General features: G+C 42.9%; 1 protein-coding gene across 1 annotated transcript; it reads left to right on the top strand.

Annotated features, from left to right (window-relative positions):
- Window positions 1-1,002: 1,002 nt before the first annotated feature.
- Window positions 1,003-23,428, top strand: tctn1 (tectonic family member 1; the record flags this gene model as incomplete). The annotated part of the gene is made up of 13 exons (XM_083651915.1): window positions 1,003-1,115; window positions 5,046-5,179; window positions 8,763-8,914; window positions 9,366-9,468; window positions 10,015-10,127; window positions 10,705-10,725; window positions 12,657-12,791; window positions 13,001-13,126; window positions 13,722-13,805; window positions 14,568-14,731; window positions 16,069-16,222; window positions 21,246-21,377; window positions 23,282-23,428. The coding sequence occupies 13 exons, from the start codon at window positions 1,003-1,005 to the stop codon at window positions 23,426-23,428; spliced, it is 1,578 nt and encodes a 525-aa protein (XP_083508041.1).

Raw genomic sequence — 23,428 nt, 5'->3', positions numbered from 1 at the left:
AAAAATAGGCTAGTTTTTATCAATGAAAAGTATGCCCGCATCGTCTCAATTCAGTCCAGCAGTTTTCTCTTTTATATTAGGATATCATTATTATAGCCTATATATGAATTATTCGATCAGTGCAACCACACACACATAATGAGTGATAGAGATCATTATTCATTGAGCATGCTTTCTAAATCTATGGTCTAAATAGGCTTACAGATTGTGGAAATTTATAGACTGAGATTACACATTTAATGTACATTTACACTCGCACAAAGCTGTAGGAGACAGAAATCGCTGATCAAAGTAAATCAAATGACTGATGTGAATACAAGCGGCAGCTTTAGACAGTCCTTCCCCCAACTATATCCAACGCGGATTTTCATTCTGCCATAGGTTACATTAAATATCCGCTAAAATCTCTGATCCCACTGTGGCTGCGCTTTTTCATTCAATGAGGAAATGGGTGTGGAAATGGGTGTGGGCGTGGATCAACTCAGCTGTTCATAATGTGATTGGCTAGCGCACCTCTTTCGCGTGGACGCGCGCCTGTGCACGAGCGAAAAACGTGCGCGTGCACAGGCAGATCCCAGGTCCACTTACACAGTAGAAAACCAGCGTCGTAGTATCAGTTAACTAGATAGCTTTGATCCTGTTCAGTCAAACCAGATCAAAGGGACTTATCGTGGATCTGTTAAACTAGCTTCGTAGTACAGGCTCCTGGTGATGATTCCGCCTGCTATTCCCACAATATGTCCCTCTATCATAACACTGTGGAGATTAATAGCTAGAGAGATGTATATTAACAACAACAGCATTTCATATTATTGAAATGCTGAATTTGCCAGTAGACTAGATTATTCATAAAATGTCACAAGTCATGTTTGTTATGTTGGTGAGTCAAAAAAAGAAAGAATAAGAAGCTAAATGAAAAGGATTTGAGTGTATGAATGTCATGAGCCGTGTGTGGTGTGTGTGTGTGTGTGTGTGTGTGTGTGTGTGTGTGTGTCAGTTGGTATGTTGTGTCCCTGTGATGAACAGAGGGACCTGTGTGACATCAACTGCTGCTGTGACAGAGACTGCAGAGAGGAAGTGGCTCTGTTCACCGGCTGCAGCGTGCACACTGTCAGGCAAGTCAACAGCTCCCTCTGTGGCTGTCAGCTGCACTTCAGTCTGACGTCTTCACAGAGCCTCTGAAACAACATCGAGACTGTAACGGGATGCTAACACTCTCCACTGAAACACAGAATCATAATGAAACATAGACAGTGTAGTCTTCATCAGTTCTACACTATAAATATGCAACTATTCAAACATCATATCAATCATATCGTCGCTGTTGGGCTGAAACCATGTCTTATCTGCAATCTCCAATCAATCAATCAATCAATCAATCAATCAATCAATCAATCAATCAGTTTAATACATGTCCCAGAAGGGCACTTTGGTTCACATCAGACAGTAGTGGATAATTACAACATCATTACTAGTTTGAGATTAGTAATAACGGCACACTTCAGAATTGAGATACATTATTACTAGTTTTAAAGTAATAAAGGCGCACTTCAATATTATACAATACATAAACATTTGTTGCATTATGTACAGATTCCAAAGGACCATCTACTGCCCTCAGCCGGGTCGCCGCGTGCGCAGCGCCACCGTTGCACTAGCTCCTCAAACAACGCAAGTGGCTCGCTGTCATCAGCGCCAGATGGATGAATGTATCGGAGGAAGAGGGGGTGTGTGGGGGGGGGGGGGGGGCGTGGATGATGCAAGAGCTGTCAGGGAACAAGGCGGAGGGTTTGGGGGGGAAGAGCTCAGTTGCAGACGAAATATCAGGAGAGCTGCGTCCTTGGCAGTACGAGAGTCCAGATTAGGATAAAATGTTTTGGTTGCCTGGAATTCCTTTCGGTCACACAGACCAGGGTCACACAGACCAGAAAGTCAACAGCAGGTGTCAAGTCTCTGATTCCCAACTTAGTTCATATTCTCCTTATTGCAGATCAGTGGAATTTCTATGATATATCCAGATATAATCCATTTTTCACAGTTCAAATTCACAGTTCAAATTCACTGACCGCCCATCTCAATTTTCATGACGTCACAGCCTAGGGTCAATCGCTGTTGTCTTCCCGTATCCCGCGGCGAAAGATCCGTCTGGGCAGAGGGTGGGGGTTCCCCGGACCCCGCATTCCTCAAAGTTTAGTTGATTTGCGTTGAGAGACCAGCTTAGTAAATCCAATAAATCCATATTTGTCATTTCGAGTAGACGAATGCAAGTTTGCTCTGGGTGTTGTTGCAGGCAGAGGGAAAGAAGGGAGATAAGGGAGAGCGAGAAATAAAGCGACTGCCCTGTTCAAGTGCTGGATGCGACTGAAAAATCTCCGACTTCCATTTCACTGTGATACATTTTTTGGCCATGACCAGGAGGATTTCTGTCAGTCTGATGGAATGACTGTGTCAGGTTACAGTTTGAGAAGTTTACAGAAGGCATATCTCAGGATCCATTGGAAAAGTTGTATTATGAATTGTCGATATAGCATCACTACCCGTGCAGGAGAGAGTCTGGCTCCTCTGAGCCTTTGTTCACACCAGGGGTTTAACATAAGCAGAACTGAAGCTGAAGCTGAACTCACGCTTAACCGGTCACACAAGCACTGTCTTTTCCTCAGTGCCTCGCTCGGCACGCATTGACCTCACAACTTCCATTAACTTCATGCCTGGCAGCTTCGCGCTTCACGCTGGGAAAATAGAACTGAATCCTGGCTTGAGCAACGCACAAGGCACGCGCGCGGCTGGTGTGAACAGCTTCACCTGTTAACGAGGACGCCGAAATGGAACTTGTGGGTTCAGCGTAGGTTGAGCATTGCTTCGGCACAATCTTTATTATTTATTATAATCTTTATTGCACAATCCAAATCTTTGTCAAAACTTGCCATTTTCAGCGTGTAGGTTGTAGCTTGCTAGCTAGCCTTGTTGTTTCACAGCGGCGGAGGCATTTGAGAGCGACATGCAGGGAGCGGAAAGTGATTTCCCTTCGCTCCGACTGAAATGGGCAGAGCTGATCTTTTCTTATAGCCTGCTTCCAGTGACCAAAATGGTGGAGGCGTAGCTCTGCAGCTGCGCACTGATGTGGCAGTGGAATGACCTATTCGCTTTCACTTCTTATCAATGTAAGTTATCTGGTTGTAATGCAAACATTTCTCAGCATGGAAGCTGTTGCGTCTCTACCGCGATATATATTACTATCGTTTTATACTAGATAGTATCTAGTACTAACCATTACTAGTATCTAGTACTAATGGTTAGTACTAGATAGTATCTAGTACTAACCATTACTATTTAGATACATAATGTAAGAGATTATTTTGGGCAAGTTGCCAGAGATGGCAACAGGAAGCTGTAGTGCAGCGCCGCTTTCTCATAATGATATGAGAAATGCCTACTGTATTATGATAATTTGATGTTAACACATTGACTGCCAGCCGTTTTTTTTTTACTGTATGTAGCTTCTGCCAGGCCTTTTTTTGAGGATTCTGGCTCATTTTACAAGAGCCGAGCATAATTTTCTGGTTGGACTTTGTGAACACAAAGTTCAGAAAAGTACTAATAGAATGTGTGCTTTCTCTGTCTAAAAGAGTTAGTTTGTAGAGTTAGTAGTTATGTAGATATTAGCCGTTGAGTACAGCATGGTTTCAGCGTCTGGAAATTTATTCAGAGATAAATGGCTTTTTGTGAAATTCGATAGAACAGTCACTTTAACCATTCATTTTTGGCATCAGTAAGACCGTCAGACATTCTAAACAATAGTTTTGAACAGTAATTTCCTCCATAACAGCAGGAAACACCCCTCTCATTCAAACTCCTCCCTCCGTGTGTCTTCTCCTCCTTCCTCCTGGCTCTACAGCGGGCGTGTCAGAAGCGCGTTGCTGCTGCCTGCCTGCCTGCCTGCGTGCCTGCCTGCCTGCTTGCCTGCGTGCGGACGCTCCTTGTGCGAGTCAAGATGGGCCGGGGAATGCGTGGGCGATGGGCAGATGTTGATTCTGGCCTTTCTGAGGTGTTTCAAAGTGTGTTTCACCTATAATCTATTTTGCAAATCGCTCTCCGCTCTCTGTGTGCTGCTGCCTGCGCGGCCGCTCTCGGGCAAGACAAGTCTGGATTACTGTAAAATCGCCTCGCCATTTCCTTGAATGGCTTGCTCCCGCGGCAGTTTTTTCTTTGATTTCGCTCGTCTGGGGGAGCACTGTCAACACTTAGTGGGTCGGTAAAATAGATTATACACATTCAATACCTCCAATAATTGTATAGGAGACGTAAAAGGGATTGATCAACGCCCCACCGTCAAAAAAAAAAAAACGATTTTTTTGACGTATCAATACGTCGCTGGCAGTCAACGGTTGGATTCTGCTTGACGTATCAATACGTCGTTGGCAGTCAACGTGTTAAAGGGATATTCCACCTAGTTTGAACAAAGGGCTTATTTGGCATTTGACCACCATGAAAATATAAACCATAATATAAACTAATTACCAAGATTGTATGCACTTGTATTCAAATGTGTAATGTGTAGCACTGATTATTGACCTTTTCAAGTTTGTGAAGATCTGTCCAGAAGCTAACTTCATGTGTCTTTACAGTGGTAACCAGCAGCTGTCCAGAAGCTAACTTCATGTGTCTTTACAGTGGTGAAGATCTGTCCAGAAGCTAACTTCATGTGTCTTTACAGTGGTGAAGATCTGTCCAGAAGCTAACTTCATGTGTATTTACAGTGGTAACCAGCAGCTGTGATCTGTCCAGAAGCTAACTTCATGTGTCTTTACAGTGGTAACCAGCAGCTGTGATCTGTCCAGAAGCTAACTTCATGTGTCTTTACAGTGGTGAAGATCTGTCCAGAAGCTAACTTCATGTGTCTTTACAGTGGTGAAGATCTGTCCAGAAGCTAACTTCATGTGTCTTTACAGTGGTGAAGATCTGTCCAGAAGCTAACTTCATGTGTATTTACAGTGGTAACCAGCAGCTGTGATCTGTCCAGAAGCTAACTTCATGTGTCTTTACAGTGGTAACCAGCAGCTGTGCAGCCCGGTGGCAGCGCAGTACTCTTTAGGCAGCACTGTGGACGGCTTCTCAGAGCTGCACTCCTCTGTCCAGACGGAGACCAATTATGACATCTTCTGCATTCAGTCACACAACCGTAAGTCAATAAGAACCCTAAGTCAATAAAACCCTAAGTCAATAAGAACCCTAAATCAATAAAACCCTCAGAGATGGATGGCTCGTCATACTCTGCCTTTTGAACAATGTACATCTTCAGCCGTGGACCTGGCTGTCATGGAGATGTCGGTGGCCCGTATGCATGGCGCTAAAGCAGAAAATATGACGGCGTGGAATGCATTTGATGTCAAACTGAAACGTAGGAGTTAGTTTTATATAAAAACGATATAGCTCGTGGAGAGCCACTTTTACCGCAAAACCACACAGTAAGCGTTTGATTTAGTTTTTAGTTTATTCAATGATAAAACCAATGATAAAAAATGTAGAACCAATGATAAAAATGTTAGAAACAATTATAAAAATCATAAAAACATTCAGACCGACTTTCTTAATTTTTATATATATATATATATATATATACAGTATATATATATATGATATAAAAAACATTCAGGCCGACTTAATAAAAAATGATAAAAGTGATGAAAACATTCACACCGACTTGATTAAAAAAATATATACGAAAACATTCTGATGTCCAGTCTGTCTCTCTCTGGGATGCAGCTCCACACTCCTCCAGCTCAGTAAACAGCCTGGTTAACGTGACTTGATTGTTGCAGCTTGCGCATTTCGTCGTTAATGAGGAAATGCCAGCTGCAACAATAGAGAGCCGCAGGGATGACGTATTTTTGTAGGCAGAATGCGGAAGTCCCGAACTTCCTGGTTCTACACTGTTTCTGTCTATGGGATTTTTGAATGGGTTTTTGCCGCGATGCTTCAAATACGGTCTCTGGGCAACGCAAGATTAATCAAACGCGAACCAGAGTTCCGTCGGATAATCTTCACACATGAGGACCACTTTCATGAGTTTTGAAGCGTAAATGCGAGCCCTAGAAGTAAAATGCTCGAGCTAAGCTAATCCAGAACTACACACTGTCGCATAGTCTTCCACGTCACGTCAGCACTCAACCTGGACTGTTGTTGATATGTGCACTGTTTACCCCGGCCTGAACCAGGTGAGGGAAAGAGAATTTCCGTGTTCGCCCTTTGAAGTGGTGCCGTTATTGACATATCCCCATCGACTCAAAAGTGTAGTCTCATTTAGCCGTCCTTTTAACGGCAAGTAAAAGCTTCAAAACTCGTAAAAGTGGTCCTCGTGTGTGAAGATGATATTACTAAACACTGGTTCGCGTTTGATTAAGCCAGCGTTGCCCAGAGAGATTATTAGAAGCATCGCGCCAAAAACCCATTCAAAACTCCCATAGGCGAAAACTGTGAAGAACCAGGGCTGTTAGCATCGATGATTTCCGGACTCGTTACCGCAGGGATGACGTATTTTTGTAGTCAGAACGCGGAAGTCCCGGACTTCCTGGTTCTTCACTGTTTATGTCTATGGGACTTTTGAATGGGTTTTTGCCGCGATGCTTCAAATAAGGTCTCTGGGCAACGCAAGCTTAATCAAATGCAAACCAGTGTTCAGCGGGATAATCTTCACACATGAGGACCACTTTCATGAGCTTTGAAGCGTAAATGCGAGCCCTAGAAGTAAAAATCTCGTGCTAAAATAATCCAGAACGACACACTGTCGCATAGGCTTCCACGTCATGTCAGCACTCAACCGGACTGTTGTTGATGTGTGCACTGATTACCCCGGCCTGAACGGGCTGAACCAGGTGAGGGAAAGAGAATTTCCGTGTTCGCCCTTTGAAGTGGTGACGTTATTGACGTATATATCCCCGTCGACTCAACAGTGTAGTCTCATTTAGCTGTTTGCTAGCTAGCCGCTCTTTTAACGGCACGTAAAAGCTTCAAAACTCATAAAAGTGGTCCTCATGTGTGAAGATGATATTACTAAACACTGGTTCGCGTTTGATTAAGCCAGCGTTGCCCAGAGACCTTATTAGAAGCATCGCGCCAAAAACCCATTCAAAACTCCCATAGGCTAAAACAGTGAAGAACCAGGAGCATCGATGATTTCCAGACTCGTCCTTGCGGCTCTGTATTCACACCTGAAGCACTCTTTCTGCTCCCTCCCACTGACCCAATTCCTCTACGAGGCATCTCTAGACGGAGAGAAAGGCATCTCTAGACGGAACCGTTATTGAGCAAGTTAGAGAGGCAAAGCTATTGGGTGTCACACTTGATGGAACTCTCTCATGGTCAACTCACACCAACAATGTGGTTGCCAAAATGAGCAGAGGTATTTCAATCATCAGAAGGTGTAGTTCTCTTCAATCATTAGTTCTCTCCCACCTTGATTACTGTCCAGCTCTCTGGTCTAATGCCTCAAAACAAGAGCTCAATAAGATCCAGCTCACTCAGAACAGAGCGGCACGGCTGGCCCTGAACTGCTCAATGAGAAACAGTGTGGAAGGGATGCATACCAAGCTGTCGTGGTTGAAGGTGGAAGACAGACTGGATTGCAGCCTGATCTTGTTTCTTAGGAATATCTATATCTCAAGAGAACCTATCTGTTTGTATTCACAACTAACATGCACTTATGATCGACACAATTATAATACTAGACATGCCTGTAGGGAAAATTTCACACTGCCATTACCAAAAACAAATGCAGCGAAGAAAACTGTTATATAGAGCCATGTCACATTGGAACAAATTGCAAGTACATCTAACACAGATTACCAGTAAGATAAGTTTTAAAAAGAAATTGAAAACAGCATTAAGACAAAAAGAAATAAGTTTACATTAAAATATAGATAGGCCTACTGTAATGTACACTAAGGATATGACTGTTTGAGAAATTAATTCCTTTTATTGTATTTTTGTGATTTGATAGTGATACTATGTTAGTGCATTTAATGTATTTTTATATGCAATGTTATGTATGTATGTATTGTTTTGTTGTGTGTGGACCCCAGGAAGACTAGTTGTTGCTCCGGTGATGACTAATGGGGATCCATAATAAAGATAAAGATAAAGGCATTGCCTTGTTTGCAGTGTTGCCAGATACCGGTATATGGTGAGTTTCAACCCCCATTTGGTGCTCCAAAGGGCCACAAACCTGGCAACCACACAGTTTGACACCGCAGTGAGGGAATTGTTTTGACAGTGATTGTATTATTTATATCAGCCGCGAGCGGCCAATGAAAGAGTCTAGAGCCGCCATCGTCTCGCAAGCCGCGCATCGAGGATCTAGGGTTTGGCGACAAACTGCGACTTTCTGGACATGCAAAGTTACGTTTTAAATTGACAAAATTAACGTTGGCACCCCGTGACACAATTCAAACGGGATAAAAAAAGTAGCGTTATTCTCCGTTCACCGCCATTTATACTTTTTCAGCGCTGGTACAGGGAGAAAAGCAGGAAGTGACGTTCACTTTGCCTCTATAAGAACCCTAAGTCAATAGGCGCTTTCACACCTTAGTCCATAAGAACCGTACCTTTTGTTTGCATAAAGTATTAGTCATAAAAGCCGTGAGAACACTCTTTGAAAAATCTGTAGGTTGTTTGGAATCCATCCCTCTGTTTTGTGATGTGAGTCAACAAAGCCTGAGTAATAATAATAATAAGAATAATGATAATAATAATAATCTTCTGTGTAGGTGTTGAAGGCTTGTCTTATGCCTCGCCTGCTGTTCCAGCTGCCAGCAACTTTGAGTCCCTCTTTAAGCAGTTTACCAGCTATATGTTTGGCTCTGGGAAGAGCAGTGAGACGTTCTCCACAGCTGAGAAGCAGGCTCCTCCTGGATACATGGTCAGTATCAGCCCAGGAACGTCCTTTATTGATGATATCCGTAACTTATTACTGATTACCTACGCAGACATTGTGTGTGCTACTGTAATCCACTGGCACAACTGAGTATTATTTCAGACAGTACTTTAACATACTTTTAGATTACGCTAAAACTCCACAGAGTATAAAGTTAAAATTAAGATTATATTTTCCATTTCACTGTTCACTAATCATCCGTTTAGCAATAGTTGCTTTACTTTACTGTGGTCCACTCACTGACTGTTCTGTTGTTCATTAGATGTATCTCTCTAACTGATCATTTGTTTGATCCACTTCAGTGGTTCTCAAACTGTCTACTTTCACATCAGATGAGTCGAGCTGCTTGTCATTTGTGTTCTAGTTTGTTGATGTGATGTTGTTGTTGTTTGTGTTTCAGTTTGTTGATGTGATGTTGTTGTTGGTTGTGTTTCAGTTTGGGGATGTGATGGCGACAGCAGGAGAGGATGCTGCGACAGACATCTTGTGGCTGCCAGCTCCTGGTGTGACTGCCTACTGTGTGGACCTGAGCCCTGCTGGTAGCTTCACTTACTGCAGCTCATCCCTCAGACACACATACTGGACTGAGCTCATTATCACATTATCATTATCAATATGAAAATGTTGGCCGATACCGACATTAGTATTATATTATTATAGTGTGTGTTGTGTTGTGTTGTGTTGTGTTCAGCGTTCTTACAGGATCAGAGCAGTGTGTGTTATTATAGTGTGTTTGTGTTGTGTTCAGCGTTCTTACAGGATCAGAGCAGTGTGTGTTATTATAGTGTGTTTGTGTTGTGTTCAGCGTTCTTACAGGATCAGAGCAGTGTGTGTTATTATAGTGTGTTTGTGTTGTGTTCAGCGTTCTTACAGGATCACAGCAGTGTGTGTTATTATAGTGTATTTGTGTTGTGTTCAGCGTTCTTACAGGATCAGAGCAGTGTGTGTTATTATAGTGTGTTTGTGTTGTGTTCAGCGTTCTTACAGGATCACAGCAGTGTGTGTTATTATAGTGTGTTTGTGTTGTGTTCAGCGTTCTTACAGGATCACAGCAGTGTGTGTTATTATAGTGTGTTTGTGTTCAGCATTCTTACAGGATCAGAGTCTCGTGTGTTCGAGGCGTGTGGATCTGGACACAGACTGCAGTACTCTGCCTGCCCTCAACATGCTCACCTACACCAGCATCCAGCTCCGAGCCGTGAGTCACTTTTTTAGTCCACAAAACAGTCCTGGAGTTTCACAGCAAAACACTATAATTCTCCTCAACAACTGAAGTGAATGGTGACTAGTTTTCAAATGTAAAAAAGGGGGGGGGGGCATAAGGGGGGTCATGAGCTCAAACGAGGACGTCACCAGTGCTCGTATTTTCTCTCCCAAACTCGGAGCCTCAGCAGCCCCGACCTCAAAAATCCAAAATGGCTGCTCCACGCAACAATAGTAATTAAAATCGTAGTAAATACTGTTTATTAACACTGCTGTCTTGTTTGTGTCTCATGAAATCAGCTGTACACACAGCACTGTCTAACTTCTATCTGTGTGGACATGTTGCTGCAGTGTTTGTATGCGCAAAATACCACGAAATGCGTTGTTATCAACTGGGTGGGAAAAATACTACAGACCTGTAATGGTCTTTATCCAAACTAAACAACATGGATGCTGCCAAATAAATGTATTTGTATTTGTATGTAAAAACAAAAAATGTTAATATTCTCAAGACTCACTAAAGATGTTAATTATATCAGGTTTTCTACAAGTAAATCTGTTCTACTTTACAGGGAAAGAGTGAAGATGCAGCTGTAAGTACACCTACGTACATTCTGTGTATATTAACCTCTGACCATTGCTTGGCCTAACAAAATTAATGCCAATATAGAGCATGTAGATTATAGAGGTGGACTCAGATATCAGTGTGTGAATGAATCGTACAGGTAAAAACAAAAGAAGAAGAAACGTAGAGAAACGCACATAATTTTTCTCTGGGGCCGTTGTCTCCTATTTTTAAATGTGCACATAGAGAAGCAAAGTGACCGCCTACTTCCTGCTTCAGCACTGTACCAGAGATTTTCATCCGCCATTTATTTTCCCATAGACATTTCGTAAAATGCTTAGAAAAATAGTCTTACTTGGTCAAACCAAACGGTTCAGCTATATTTAGAATCGGGAGAGACCATAGAACATTTCACTCGGACCGAAACTTAAAAAATAAAAAAAACATCAAAAAAGTATTTTCTTTAAACCCGCATTTTTTTAACGTTTTGGTCCGAGTGAAATGTTATGCAATCTCTCCTGTTTCTAAATATATCTGAACCATTTGGTTTGAACAAGTACAACTATTTTTATAAGCATTTTACGAAAAGTCTATGGGAAAATAAATGGTGGATGAAAATCTCTGGTACAGTGCTGAAGCAGGAAGTGATGTTCCACTTTGGCTCTCTATTGGAGTTCATTGCTCTACCCTATACATTTCCTACAATGAGGTATTAAATTATATAACTATTACTATTAATATCTAATATGCTCTTTTTTTTGTCATGTCTTGGGTTTGTTTTACTTCATTGAATTATTTGTATGTGTGAAGCAAGCAAGATGCACTTTGTTTTTTTCTACTTATCTGGCTGATTGTACTCACCTGACCTGTTTTTCCCTCCGCCTATTGGTGGAGAGATGTGACCTAACTTCCTGCTTCATTCTGATGAAGGTCGTCGCCATGACGAAACATAAAGCCATACAATAAATCTACTGGGAGCAAGTCTCTACGCCAGGGATGTCAGAGATACGGCCCGCGGGCAGGTTTCATCCGGCCCGCGAGATGTTTTGGAATATTATTATTATTATTATTTTTTTATTATTATTATTATTATTAAATTCGCACCCCATTATCATGAACTACGTGTGGCTAATAAACAAGCTAAGAGTTAATTCATAAGTTAATTAACCTGCACTACAAGGAAGTATGTCAGTAGGTCATCAGCTGTAAACAAAGCCGCCATGATGCCACGCTGGAATTGAATCGCGCATTCGGCTACCTACCAAAAAACAAAGGAATCAACAAGATGCTGTCGAAAAAGAGAAAGGTTGACACGGAATGCAGGCAGTTTCAAGAGAAATGGAAAGAGCAGTATTTATTTTGTAAAGTAAATGGGTAAATGAATTTATTTTAGTAAAAAAAGAAATCCGGCCCCCATGAGGTCTCAGTTGAACAAATCCGGCCCTCTACCTAATATGAGTCTGACACCCCTGCTCTACGCAGTGTGTGGACTCTGACACTTTTTGTTAGCTGTTGCTTATGTGTTTGTCCTGCACCTGCTAACTGAATAGTGGATGTGCCTACTCTACTTTTTTCTCAATGAATGGTACAACCTGCATAAAATGAATGCAATTCAGTGTACATTCCTTTTTGTTACTGAGAATAGCTACATCTCTGTTACTGAGCATAGCTACTGACATCTTCTCTGTTATTGAGCATAGCTACTGACATCTTCTCTGTTACTGAGCATAGCTACTGACATCTTCTCTGTTACTGAGCATAGCTACTGACATCTTCTATGTTACTGAGCATAGCTACTGGCATCTTCTCTGTTACTGAGCATAGCTACTGACATCTTCTATTTTACTGAGCATAGCTACTGACATCTTCTATGTTACTGAGCATAGCTACTGACATCTTCTCTGTTACTGATCATAGCTACTGACATCTGTGTGTGTGTGTGTGTGTTGTTGTTGTTAGCTTGTTGGTGTGGAGGTGCAGTCTGTGCTGCAGCAGTCTTTAGATGGGACCCAGTCTGAGGTGAAGCTGGGGGAAGGAGCAGACCTGACCCCCGTGCTGCTGAGCCCAGGCCTCTGTGCCAACGTGCTGCTGCAGGTGAGCCCACTTTCTCTAGACATATTCTAGGCTCTAGACATATTCTAGACTCAAGACATTCTAGACTCTAGACATATTCTAGACTCGAGACATATTCTAGACTCGACTCGAGACATATTCTAGACTCTAAACAGAACAAACCAAAATGCAGTGACAATGTTCCATCAAGTCATTGTCTGCTTCAGGTTTTGGACATTTTGTCTCCTCAGGTGGGCTTTGTGGTGACGTACAGCCCGGCTGGTGAGATTGTCAACGTGACAGCATCTCTGCTGCTTGGATTTGTGCGTGGAGATGCGCTGCCCCTAGAGCAGGAGTTTGGCATCACATTTGTCCAGGTAGTATGCTTTAGCAAGCGCGATTTATACCAAGAAGGAATACCAGTCTACAAAAGAGTTGCTCAAATCTGATTGACTGGGGAAGTACTGGGTTTGTGTTCCAGTCAGAGAGATGGCATGGTTGACTTTAACTGTTTGCAGAAGCTGATAAACATATTAAAACTTCCCTTGTTCTTTGTGCACTTTTGATTGTAATGATGTTATAATAAATGTTGATAATAAAAAAAAAGTCCCAAAATGGTGAAAAATGTTCACTTTTCCCCCAAAGCCCAAGATGACATCCTCTAATGTCTTCTTTTGTCCTGACCAACAGTCCACAACCCAAAGATAATCCGTTTACTGTCATAAAGAAACCAGAAAATATTCACATTTAAGTGGCTGGAACGAGATCATTTTACTATTTTTCTCTATAAAATTACTTTAAATGATTAATCAATTAAAAAAATGTGTTGATTAATGGTTGATAAATTTTCTGTTGATCGATTATTCGACATTTCTTGCAGCTCTAATGTGCAAATTGACAATGTCAGTCAGACAGAAACTTGTAATTCTTCAGACTATAAATTCCAGTAATCTCTCTTTCTCTGTTCAACAGGAGGCTGGTGCAGAAGTGGCTGTCCACTACAGTGGCAACCCAGGTTATGTGGTAGGACTCCCTCTAGTGTCTGGAAAAAGAACAGCAGAATATCCTTTATTTTGCTTGAAGTTGAGATTTTTCACAGGAGGGGGGGGGGGGTCACATGACTTTTGGATTAGTGTGAGGGTTCCCTGAGGAGGGAAGCCACTGTATAATGCAAACATATTTTTTATGCCTTAAAATAGGCTCCCTACAGCGTTTGGTAGGCTTTCAAACACAAAACAGGCTTGGTATACATGCAGACCTCTTGCACCGTACACCCCGAGTTTCACACATAAAGTCATTCCAACGTACAAGTGTGGTAATTTAACTTTGAAATGATCAAAAAATTTACAATAAAAAAAAAAAGCTTGATTTTGAGTTGGTGTGTAGTCAGAGTTGTCTTGATCTCAAATATATCAGTCATCGTCAGAACTTATGGAGCAATGTGTTTTTACAGCACCTCAATGTTGAGAAAGGAAGCCATTTAAAGGTACACATGTGGAACTTTAACTATATGAAATGATCTAAAAGTATATAGTAAAAAAAAAACTTTGCTTGATTTTGAGTTTGAATTCAGTCAGGGTTGCCCTGAACTCAAATATATCAGGCGCAGCAACAACAACAAAAACCTCCTATACAGGAAAAGCCACCAGTGCAATAAAATGGACTAACTTGGAGCCCTGCAGTGTGCGAGCTATTTGACTTCCAGCTCTGCACCTGCTCCATCTGCTGATCTGGTTGTAGTAGTAATGGGGGTTTCAGTGCTTTTGTTAAGGGGAGTGATGTGATGATTCTGCTGCAGGCCAAAGCCTCTGGCTCCAGGCAGGCTTTGTCCTTAACAGCTTGTTGACGGGGATGATCAGAAGCAGTGACCCCGGAGAGACGCTCAGTCTTCTGCACAGTGAGGACCAGGACTGTCTCCACGCACGCCTCACGCGCTCCCCTGTGCTGTTTGGACTGGATGCTGTGTCTGGCTGCACCTTCAGGTCAGACCTCAGGCTCGGCAAAATACAACCTCTGTTTCCCCAGCGTTCACACAGGTCCTTCAAATCATTTAAGCTTTGTGAATTTGAGAAGGGGGAAAAATCAAGGCCTTGAAAGTATTTGAAAATAGACATAAATAGACATGGAAAGTGCTTGAATTTATATATTTTGTGCAAGAATAGAAATGGAAGTTTTTTTTAATGTATTTATTTATTTTACTTAGCGTATTTTATATGCTACGTTCCGCCGTCTGCGTGTGTGTCATCTGTACGTCCTTGTTTCACGTCCACATGCCTCCAGAAATTGCGACGGTCACGTGCGTGCGCAAGATTGAAGTTGAATGATGCAGCTTAAACAGCAGCAAGCAAGCCAGAAAGCTAACGTCAAGCCAACCTTCAGCTATGCCATGATGTAGGCTACTTGAACATGATGTAGGCTACTTGAATTTGAAGAACCTGGGCCTGGAAAGTCCTTGAAAAGTCTTTGAATTTGATGTGTATCAAATTCGTATTTTATATGCTACGTTCCGCCGTCTGCGTGTGTGTCATCTGTACGTCCTTGTTTCACGCCCACATGCCTCCAGAAATGGTGTGGGAGCCCTGAATCTATTGAACGGCTCTCTGCTATGAACGAAGGGAACCGAGTCCTACTTGAGAGCCGTTCGTTTTAATGTTGTGCCCAAATTTCACTGCCTGCCGCTCCCCAGCACACACACAGGTTAGACCTCCCTCCCTCCCTCTGCTAGTCCGCTGAGCAGGGAGCATGTGGCAAGGAGGATAGGTCGGGTGCACACGTTAATTGCTACCGGCGCATGCTGTAGCTGGCCTGGGTGGGCGGACTCAGCTTAATATCAAAACGGGCTACGCCGCGGAGTGCATCTGCCGACTTTCTGGGTAGCAAAGTGTTGCATGAATTGCATTCAAGGAAAGCCAACTTTCAGCTCAAAGTCAGTAAATTCACTGACTAAATAAGCAGATGATATGGTGTCACCTTGTGTAGGCTAATGTTTACAATGCAGATCATTGACATTAGGTCTGGAAATACTGTATGAGTAATTTAATGCTGCTGCAGTCCACTGATGCAAAATGAAATAGTGGTGGGTCTAATCAAATCTGATCCAAATCATACCATATCATTATTATATTAGTGATTTCGCAGAGAAACAGTAGTGCGCGCCCCACAAAAACAAAAACAAAATGAACCAGGAGCCGCTATTTTGAACGGCTCTCAGAAATGAACGGAGCCATAAGATCCGGCTCCCTTCAAAGAGCCGTAATTCCCATCACTACTGTGACAGTTCACGCCTAAATTAATCAACGATCTTGACATCTCTCTGCAGACTGGAAGAGGCTGCCAACTGCTCCCTGCTGTCCCAGCTGCTTCTGGATGTTCTGAGAGGACCAAACTATCCTCAGTATGTAGCCGCCTTCGGATCATCTCCAACACACACTCCACTGGACTGGGTCCCCATCAACAACTTCTCCAACCCTGCTGGGGTGAGCGCAGTTTGTTCGCTTATTTATTGACTCATTTATTTGTCCAAACAAGTTCATTTCGTCTAACTAAAGTTAACTAAAATATTGAACAGTAGGGCTGTTTAGGTGTGCCCTATCTTCCGACAGGCGCTATCCCCTAATAGCGCTTGTGCACCTGTTTGTGCGTGCCTAGGCAGGGAAGGTAGCAGTCCGCCTTGCACCGTCCGCCAGGTGTTATGCCGAGTTTTGCACCCTAGCACCGGCAGCATCCCCACCTCACGGGAGCATATTGTAATGATTTATACAGAAATGTAACTGTTTAAAAGTGATATAATTGTCTGGTAGACGTGACCTCCCTGATTTCTAAGTTAAAACAGCCCCGAAATATGTTGGGGATGCAATTCTCGGCGGGCATGCGGAAACGTTCACAGCATGTGTCGCAGATGCAAATTAGAGCCGTGCCAAAATCATCTGTGCCCCGAATGCCTGCGCAAACGGGATTTGGGCGGTCTTAACTACCAGAATTATTCACAGGCGTGGCCAGGCAAGGCTGGGCATTACGTCAATCAAAACCAATCAGATTCCCGTCTCGCAATGGCTGTTTGCGCGAGGCATGCAATATGCTGTAATTCTCTCCATGCGTAATAGAGTGTACTCACTCATGCGAGGACAGAGAGAGATGGAGATAGCTTATTGACAGATCGTCTGTGGTGCCAACGACCCTCCGGGGTATGAAAGTAAATAGCCTATGTCCATTGTCCAACAAGTTTTCTCAATTAATTTCCCTCTTTGCGATGTGATAAAAGTTTCTCAGTGAGTTATAGTTGATTGCCTTACTGAATTATCTGCTAATACCCAATTTTAGCAGCATAATTTGATGTCTAGGCTGTGCATAATGACATCTCCAAAAGGAATTCTACTTTGAACTGCGCTGCACGGAGATTACGGGTGCGCTCCCAGCGCAGGGAGGTATTTGCGCATAAGAGGTCCTTTTCAAAGCTCTTAGCGCAAAGTAATTGCGCGCTGCTGACGATAGCATAATGCCATCTATCCCCACATTTTAGCGCTAAAACGCCTGCTTTGGCATGTGGCAACCAATGCCCAGTACAATTATCACAGGCATGCGCTTGTGTCCACCCCCAATTTGCATTGCGCACAGCGTTAAATGAGCGCAAATGCTAAATTCGCGCTTTTGGGAAGATAGGGCCCTAGGGCTGTTATTTAGGTTATTTAGGTGTGTCTAACAGTAGGGCTGTTATTTAGGTGTGTCTAACAGTAGGGCTGTTATTTAGGTGTGTCTAACAGTAGGGTTGTTATTTAGGTGTGTCTAACAGTAGGACTGTTATTTAGGTGTGTCTAACAGTAGGGTTGTTATTTAGGTGTGTCTAACAGTAGGGTTGTTATTTAGGTGTGTCTAACAGTAGGGTTGTTATTTAGGTGTGTCTAACAGTAGGGCTGTTATTTAGGTGTGTCTAACAGTAGGGTTGTTATTTAGGTGTGTCTAACAGTAGGGTTGTTATTTAGGTGTGTCTAACAGTAGGGTTGTTATTTAGGTGTGTCTAACAGTAGGGTTGTTATTTAGGTGTGTCTAACAGTAGGGCTGTTATTTAGGTGTGTCTAACAGTAGGGCTGTTATTTAGGTGTGTCTAACAGTAGGGCTGTTATTTAGGTGTGTCTAGCAGTAGGGCTGTTATTTAGGTGTGTCTAACAGTAGGGCTGTTATTTATGTAGGTGTGTCTTAACAGTAGGACTGTTATTTATGTAGGTGTGTCTAACAGTAGGACTGTTATTTATTTAGGTGTGTCTAACCTGCTCTCTAAGTCCCTGACCCTGAACACCGGGGCCCCCCAGGGCTGTGTTCTCTCTGCTTTCCTCTATCTTGTTTACACAAATGACTGCGTCTCCCACTCTGACTCTGTCCATTTCTTTAAATATGCTGACGTCACAACAGTAGTGGGTCTAATCAAGAACGACGATGAATCAGCCTACAGAGCTGAAGTACACAGGCTTGTCGACTGGTGTAAAGAAAACGACCTGCTCCTAAACACTTCCAAAACAAAAGAAGTGATTGTAGATTTCCGGTGCGGTGAAGCAGTTCACCCTCCTCTGCTCATCAACGGCCAGCAGGTGGAGCGAGTGAACCGTTTTAAATTCCTTGGCACAACCATCTGTGAAAACTTAAAATGGGAGGCCAACACCGACCTCATTATTAGCAAGGCCCACCAGAGGCTCCACTCACTGTGACAGCTCAGGAAGTTTGGAGTGTCCAAGGAGGGGAAGCTCAGCTTTTATAGAGCCACTGTTGAGAGTGTCCTCACTTTCTCAGTGTCTGTGTGGCACGGCAACACAAGTGAGCACGATAAAGCTCGGCTAGAGAGAATAGTGCGCACGGCGTCAAAGATCATCGGCTGCGACCTTCCTTCTGTGGCCTCCCTATACGCCACACGCATCAAGCGAAAGGGGGAGAAGGTGATGCGAGACCCCTCGCACCCTGCTTACTCCTTCTTCAAGCCCCTCCCCTCTGGTAGGAGGCTCCAGAGCATAAGGTGTAGGACATCTCGCTTCAAAAACAGTACATATCCTGAGGCTGTCCGACACCTCAACTCTACCTCAAGAGCACAGGCACTTTGTGCTAGAAGGGTCAACACCAGTTAGGCTTTTTTGCACTTTATCACTAAAAAGCACTTTAAAAAATAGTTTAGCACTTTCTTTTTTTTAAATACTTTTTAAGCACTTTATCGAGCATTATTTTAGCTTTCTGTGGCACTGTGGCACTCTGCTTTTTTAACAGGTTCCATGAATTGTTTTTTTAAAATGTCGTTATTATCCTTTTTATTACTTCCTTGTTTTTGTATGTATGGAACTCTCTGCATCTATGTCTCCTGTGATTCTAAGTGATTCTATGTGAGCACATCAAAGGTCAAAGGTCAAAGGTAGTTTTATTGTCCCCGCAGGGAAATTGGTTTGCAGACAGGAGAATCTAAAAACACACGTAGTGCAGCACAAACACTAAAACAGGCACAAAAATACTCACATAAAACCACAAGGGCTAAAAACAAACAAACACTTCCAAGAGTCAAGATAAAACTACAGCTAAAAACATACATACATAAAACATAAAAGCACAAAAAAAGCACAGGGCAATGAACAAGTATCACAAGGTGCAAAAGGTAGCATCATAAAAAGTGCAAGAGTGAGCAGTAAGGTGCAAACAGGCAAAGCCAGGGAATTATAGTTCTAACTGCCGTTTAGCAGCTGAATGGCCGCCGGGACAAAGGAAAGTTTGAGACGCTTGGTCCTTGTCGCGGGCACTCTAAACCGACGCCCTGAGGGCAAGAGCTCAAATTCTGAATGGAGGGGGTGATCAGGGGCCTCCAGGATGGATGTGGTCTTCCTGCTCACCTGCCTCTTGTAGAGGTCGAGGAGCTGGGTTAAGGTGCTCCCAGAAATCTTGCTTGCCACCTTGACTAGGCTACCGAGCCTGTTTTTGTTGGCCATGGTTGCGTTGCCGTACCAGGCCACCATGCAAAACATAAAAACAGATTCAATAAAACTCCTATAAAAAAGTGTCATGAGTTCAGAAGATACATTAAAAGATCGCATTTTTCTCAAAAAGAAGAGACGCTGTTGGACCTTTTTTGATGTGGCAGCAACATGTGAGTCGAAGCACAACTTGTTGTCAATAACAACACCCAGGTATTTGTAGCTGTCCACGATTTCAATATCTGTACCTTTGATTCGGGTAAAAGTGTCACTGGGGGGAGCCTTCCTAAAGCTGATGACCATGTCTTTTGTTTTGGATACGTTTAGCTCTAGGAAGGACTCATCACACCAGGTTATAAAATCATCAACTACAGGACCATGCTGTGATTCCTCCTCACCAAGGAGACTGACAATAACAGAATCATCTGCAAATTTGATGATGAATCTGTTGGGGTGAAAGCTACGACAGTCATTTGTGTACAGAATGTAAAGTAGTGAGGAGAGACAGCAGCCTTGGGGAGAACCCGTAGAAGAATACAATAAAAAAGAAATAACGTCATTCACCCTGACGCGCTGGGACCGATTTGTTAAGAAATCAATGATCCAGCCCACGAGATTGCGATCCAAATTAAAATTAAGAATGAGCTTTTCAGCAAGAAGGTGTGGCTGGATGGTATTAAATGCTGAAGAAAAATCAATAAACAATAATCTGGCATGGGTTTTTGTGCCCTCTAGGTGGCGATATAAGAGATTCAGTAGGGTGGTAGTGGCATCCTCTACGCCTCTGCCAGATCTGTAAGCAAACTGCAGGGGATCGAGGAATTCTTCCACCTGCTTCCAATATTTCATCTTTGATAATTTTCTCCAGGGTTTTCATTATAAGGGAGGTCAAGGCAACAGGCCTAAAGTCATTTAGTGCTTTTGGAGTCCTGATTTTGGGGACTGGAACAATAGTGGACTGTTTCCAAAGCTTAGGGACCTGCTGTAACTGAAGGGAAAGGTTAAAAATAAACTGAAAGATGCTACAGAGCTGTTCGGTGCATGTAGCAAGGACCTTGCCACAAATATTGTCTGGTCCAGGACTTTTGGACTTCGTGTGTTTAAAATGTTTTTCCACACTTTTAGTGTTGATGACTAGGGCTGGGGGGGCACTAGTCTCGTGTTTCAAAGCGTTGATTTTATCACTAAAATCACGATTGTCAAATCGTGTATAGAAATTGTTTAACTCATTGGCCAGCTTCTCATCTGAGCACTTCTGCACCAAGACAATTTCCAATCAACCATGTGTTGAAATGGCAAATAAAGTTCTATTCTATTCTATTCTAACAGTAGGGCTGTAATTTGGGTGTGTCTAACAGTAGGGCTGTTATTTGGGTGTGTCTAACAGTAGGGCTGTTATTTAGGTGTGTCTAACAGTAGGACTGTTATTTAGGTGTGTCTAACAGTAGGGCTGTTATTTAGGTGTGTCTAACAGTAGGGCTGTTATTTAGGTGTGTCTAACAGTAGGGCTGTTATTTAGGTGTGTCTAACAGTAGGGCTGTTATTTGGGTGTGTCCAGGGAGCCCAGAGTTGCAGCATCCCGTTGTCGTTGCATTTGGAGATTGAATGGACCAAATATGGATCCTTGGTCAATCCCCAAGCAAAGATTGTGAGCGTCAAAGAAGTCCTCCTCACCAACACCAGCGACTTGGTAAGGATGGCACACCATCATACAGTAATTACGCACGCACATATGGAGTTTTTTTAACTGATAATTATCTGCTTCTCATGGCCAATACCATTAAGATATAACCAGACGGCTGCGTGATAAAAAATAAGAAGTAGTGAGCAAAGATGGATGATGTAATATTCCACAGCTATGACCTAAACAAACCTGACTGACAAACCCATCCTTAAAACTCGTTATATAAGGATTTATCGAAATGTCTATGGAGAAAATGAATGTGGAATTTACTTCCGGGGCAAATGACGTCACGAAAAATCACGTGACTGTTGAGCTCTATTGTGAACACAACAAAAACAAAGAACACTTCTGTCTCTTGAAAATGGTCAATTATTTATTTCTAGTAAAATCATCAAAACACTTCACAAGTACATTTTGGCATTTTGCTGAAGAATTCAAATGAAATGCTTTGACATAATCTGTCCAATCAGACATGTCAGTGTATTAAATACAGGTTATTTTGTATCACTATAGAAAAATGAACTTCTATACAGTAGAACCAAAAGCCTTTGTCTGCTTAGTCTGCAGATAAAACACAGTGACAAAAGACATGTAGTAGACTGCCCCCTATGGCATTTTATGCTTAACTCATTGAGTGCCAGCCACTTTTGGAGAACGGACGCTCCCAGTGCCAGAGTTTCAGAGCGTTTTCAGTGATTTCTCGAGGCCCACAGAATATTGTGTGATATTACTATGTAAACACCGAACACGCACAAAGAACGAGGAGACTCTATTGTATCATCAGCAAAAAAAGGTTTATTGATACCATTTTCCGTTCTTTAGTTATGAGCCGGAGAAGATAGGTTGTTTTCAGCAAAAACAGGCGTTTCAAATTAGAAGCTGAGATATTCTGCCTTTTGTGAAATGAAGCATTTCAAGCACATTCACTAACTCTGAAGCTAATATTTTCTGATGTAGTGACGTGGTGTAGTTGTGTGGTGCCCTGCGTGCCCCACCCCCCTCCCCCCCCCTCAGCTGCAAACTCCTCCCCACACTAACACACAGCCTCACGCACCCAGCGTCTATTTTCGGAGTGCTCCGTTTTTGTGCGCCGGCTCCCAGCGCGACACCGAAAAGCCAAACCGGACTGCTGAGAATGGTTTGGCCCTTCCACGTCGGGTGCTGCTTTTCTGGCGGCTAATCGTGTGCAGAAACTATGCAGCTAAGACAGAGGGGCTCAGTTGTGGGCGCGGATTGACTGCTGTTCGCAGCCAACGTTGGCTCCAGCCAGAGCAATCTATATGGCTCTGGCTGCAGCATGAGCGGTTTCTCTTTCATCACAAGGCTTTTTCCTGCTGTTTTCCTGACCTTTCTCTAATCTGGAGAGCACTGTCGCCACCTAATGAGTCCGTAAAATAGGTTATACACCTTCAATAGCTCCAATATTTGTACAGGAGATGCCTGAGGCTTTGATCCACGTCCCACCGTCAAAAAACGCAATTGACGACTTTAGTCGTCATTGGCACTCTACGTTACTATCCGAATTGACGACTATAGTCGTCATTGGCACTCAATGAGTTAATAAAGGTATCAAGGGAAGTTTTCCTGGTAAACAACTCGTTTGATATGTTATTATAAATAATATAGCTGATAAATATAGGCTATAATAACGCATAGGCTACTGATAATAGCCAATAAATATACATTTCCCGTTATCGACTGATAATTTATTGGCACTGATATATAACTAAAACCTGTCCGGTGTTCCAGAGAAATAGATGCAGCACGGGTTAATCCAAGCATGTGTTGTGTGTGTGTGTTTGAATGTATGGTGTTTGTGTGTCTGTATGTGTGTGTGTGTGTGTGTGTGTGTGTGTGTGTGTGTGTGTGTGTGTGTGTATGTGTGTGTGTCTCTCTCTCTGTGTATGCAGGCTTTGCTGGCTGGCAGCAGCAGCGGCCTCTCTCTCAGCAGCTCGGTGAGCTTCCTGTCCGGCTCTGCGCCGGCTCTTCCTGGTTCCAGAGCTCCACCCACCATCGATGCCAAACTGCCCTTTGACTTCTTCTTCCCTTTTGTCTGA

This window comes from Poromitra crassiceps (assembly GCF_964638095.1).
Source record: "Poromitra crassiceps genome assembly, chromosome: 15".
Taxonomy (NCBI): Eukaryota; Metazoa; Chordata; class Actinopteri; order Beryciformes; family Melamphaidae; genus Poromitra; species Poromitra crassiceps.
This window is presented reverse-complemented; position numbering and strand designations above follow the sequence as displayed.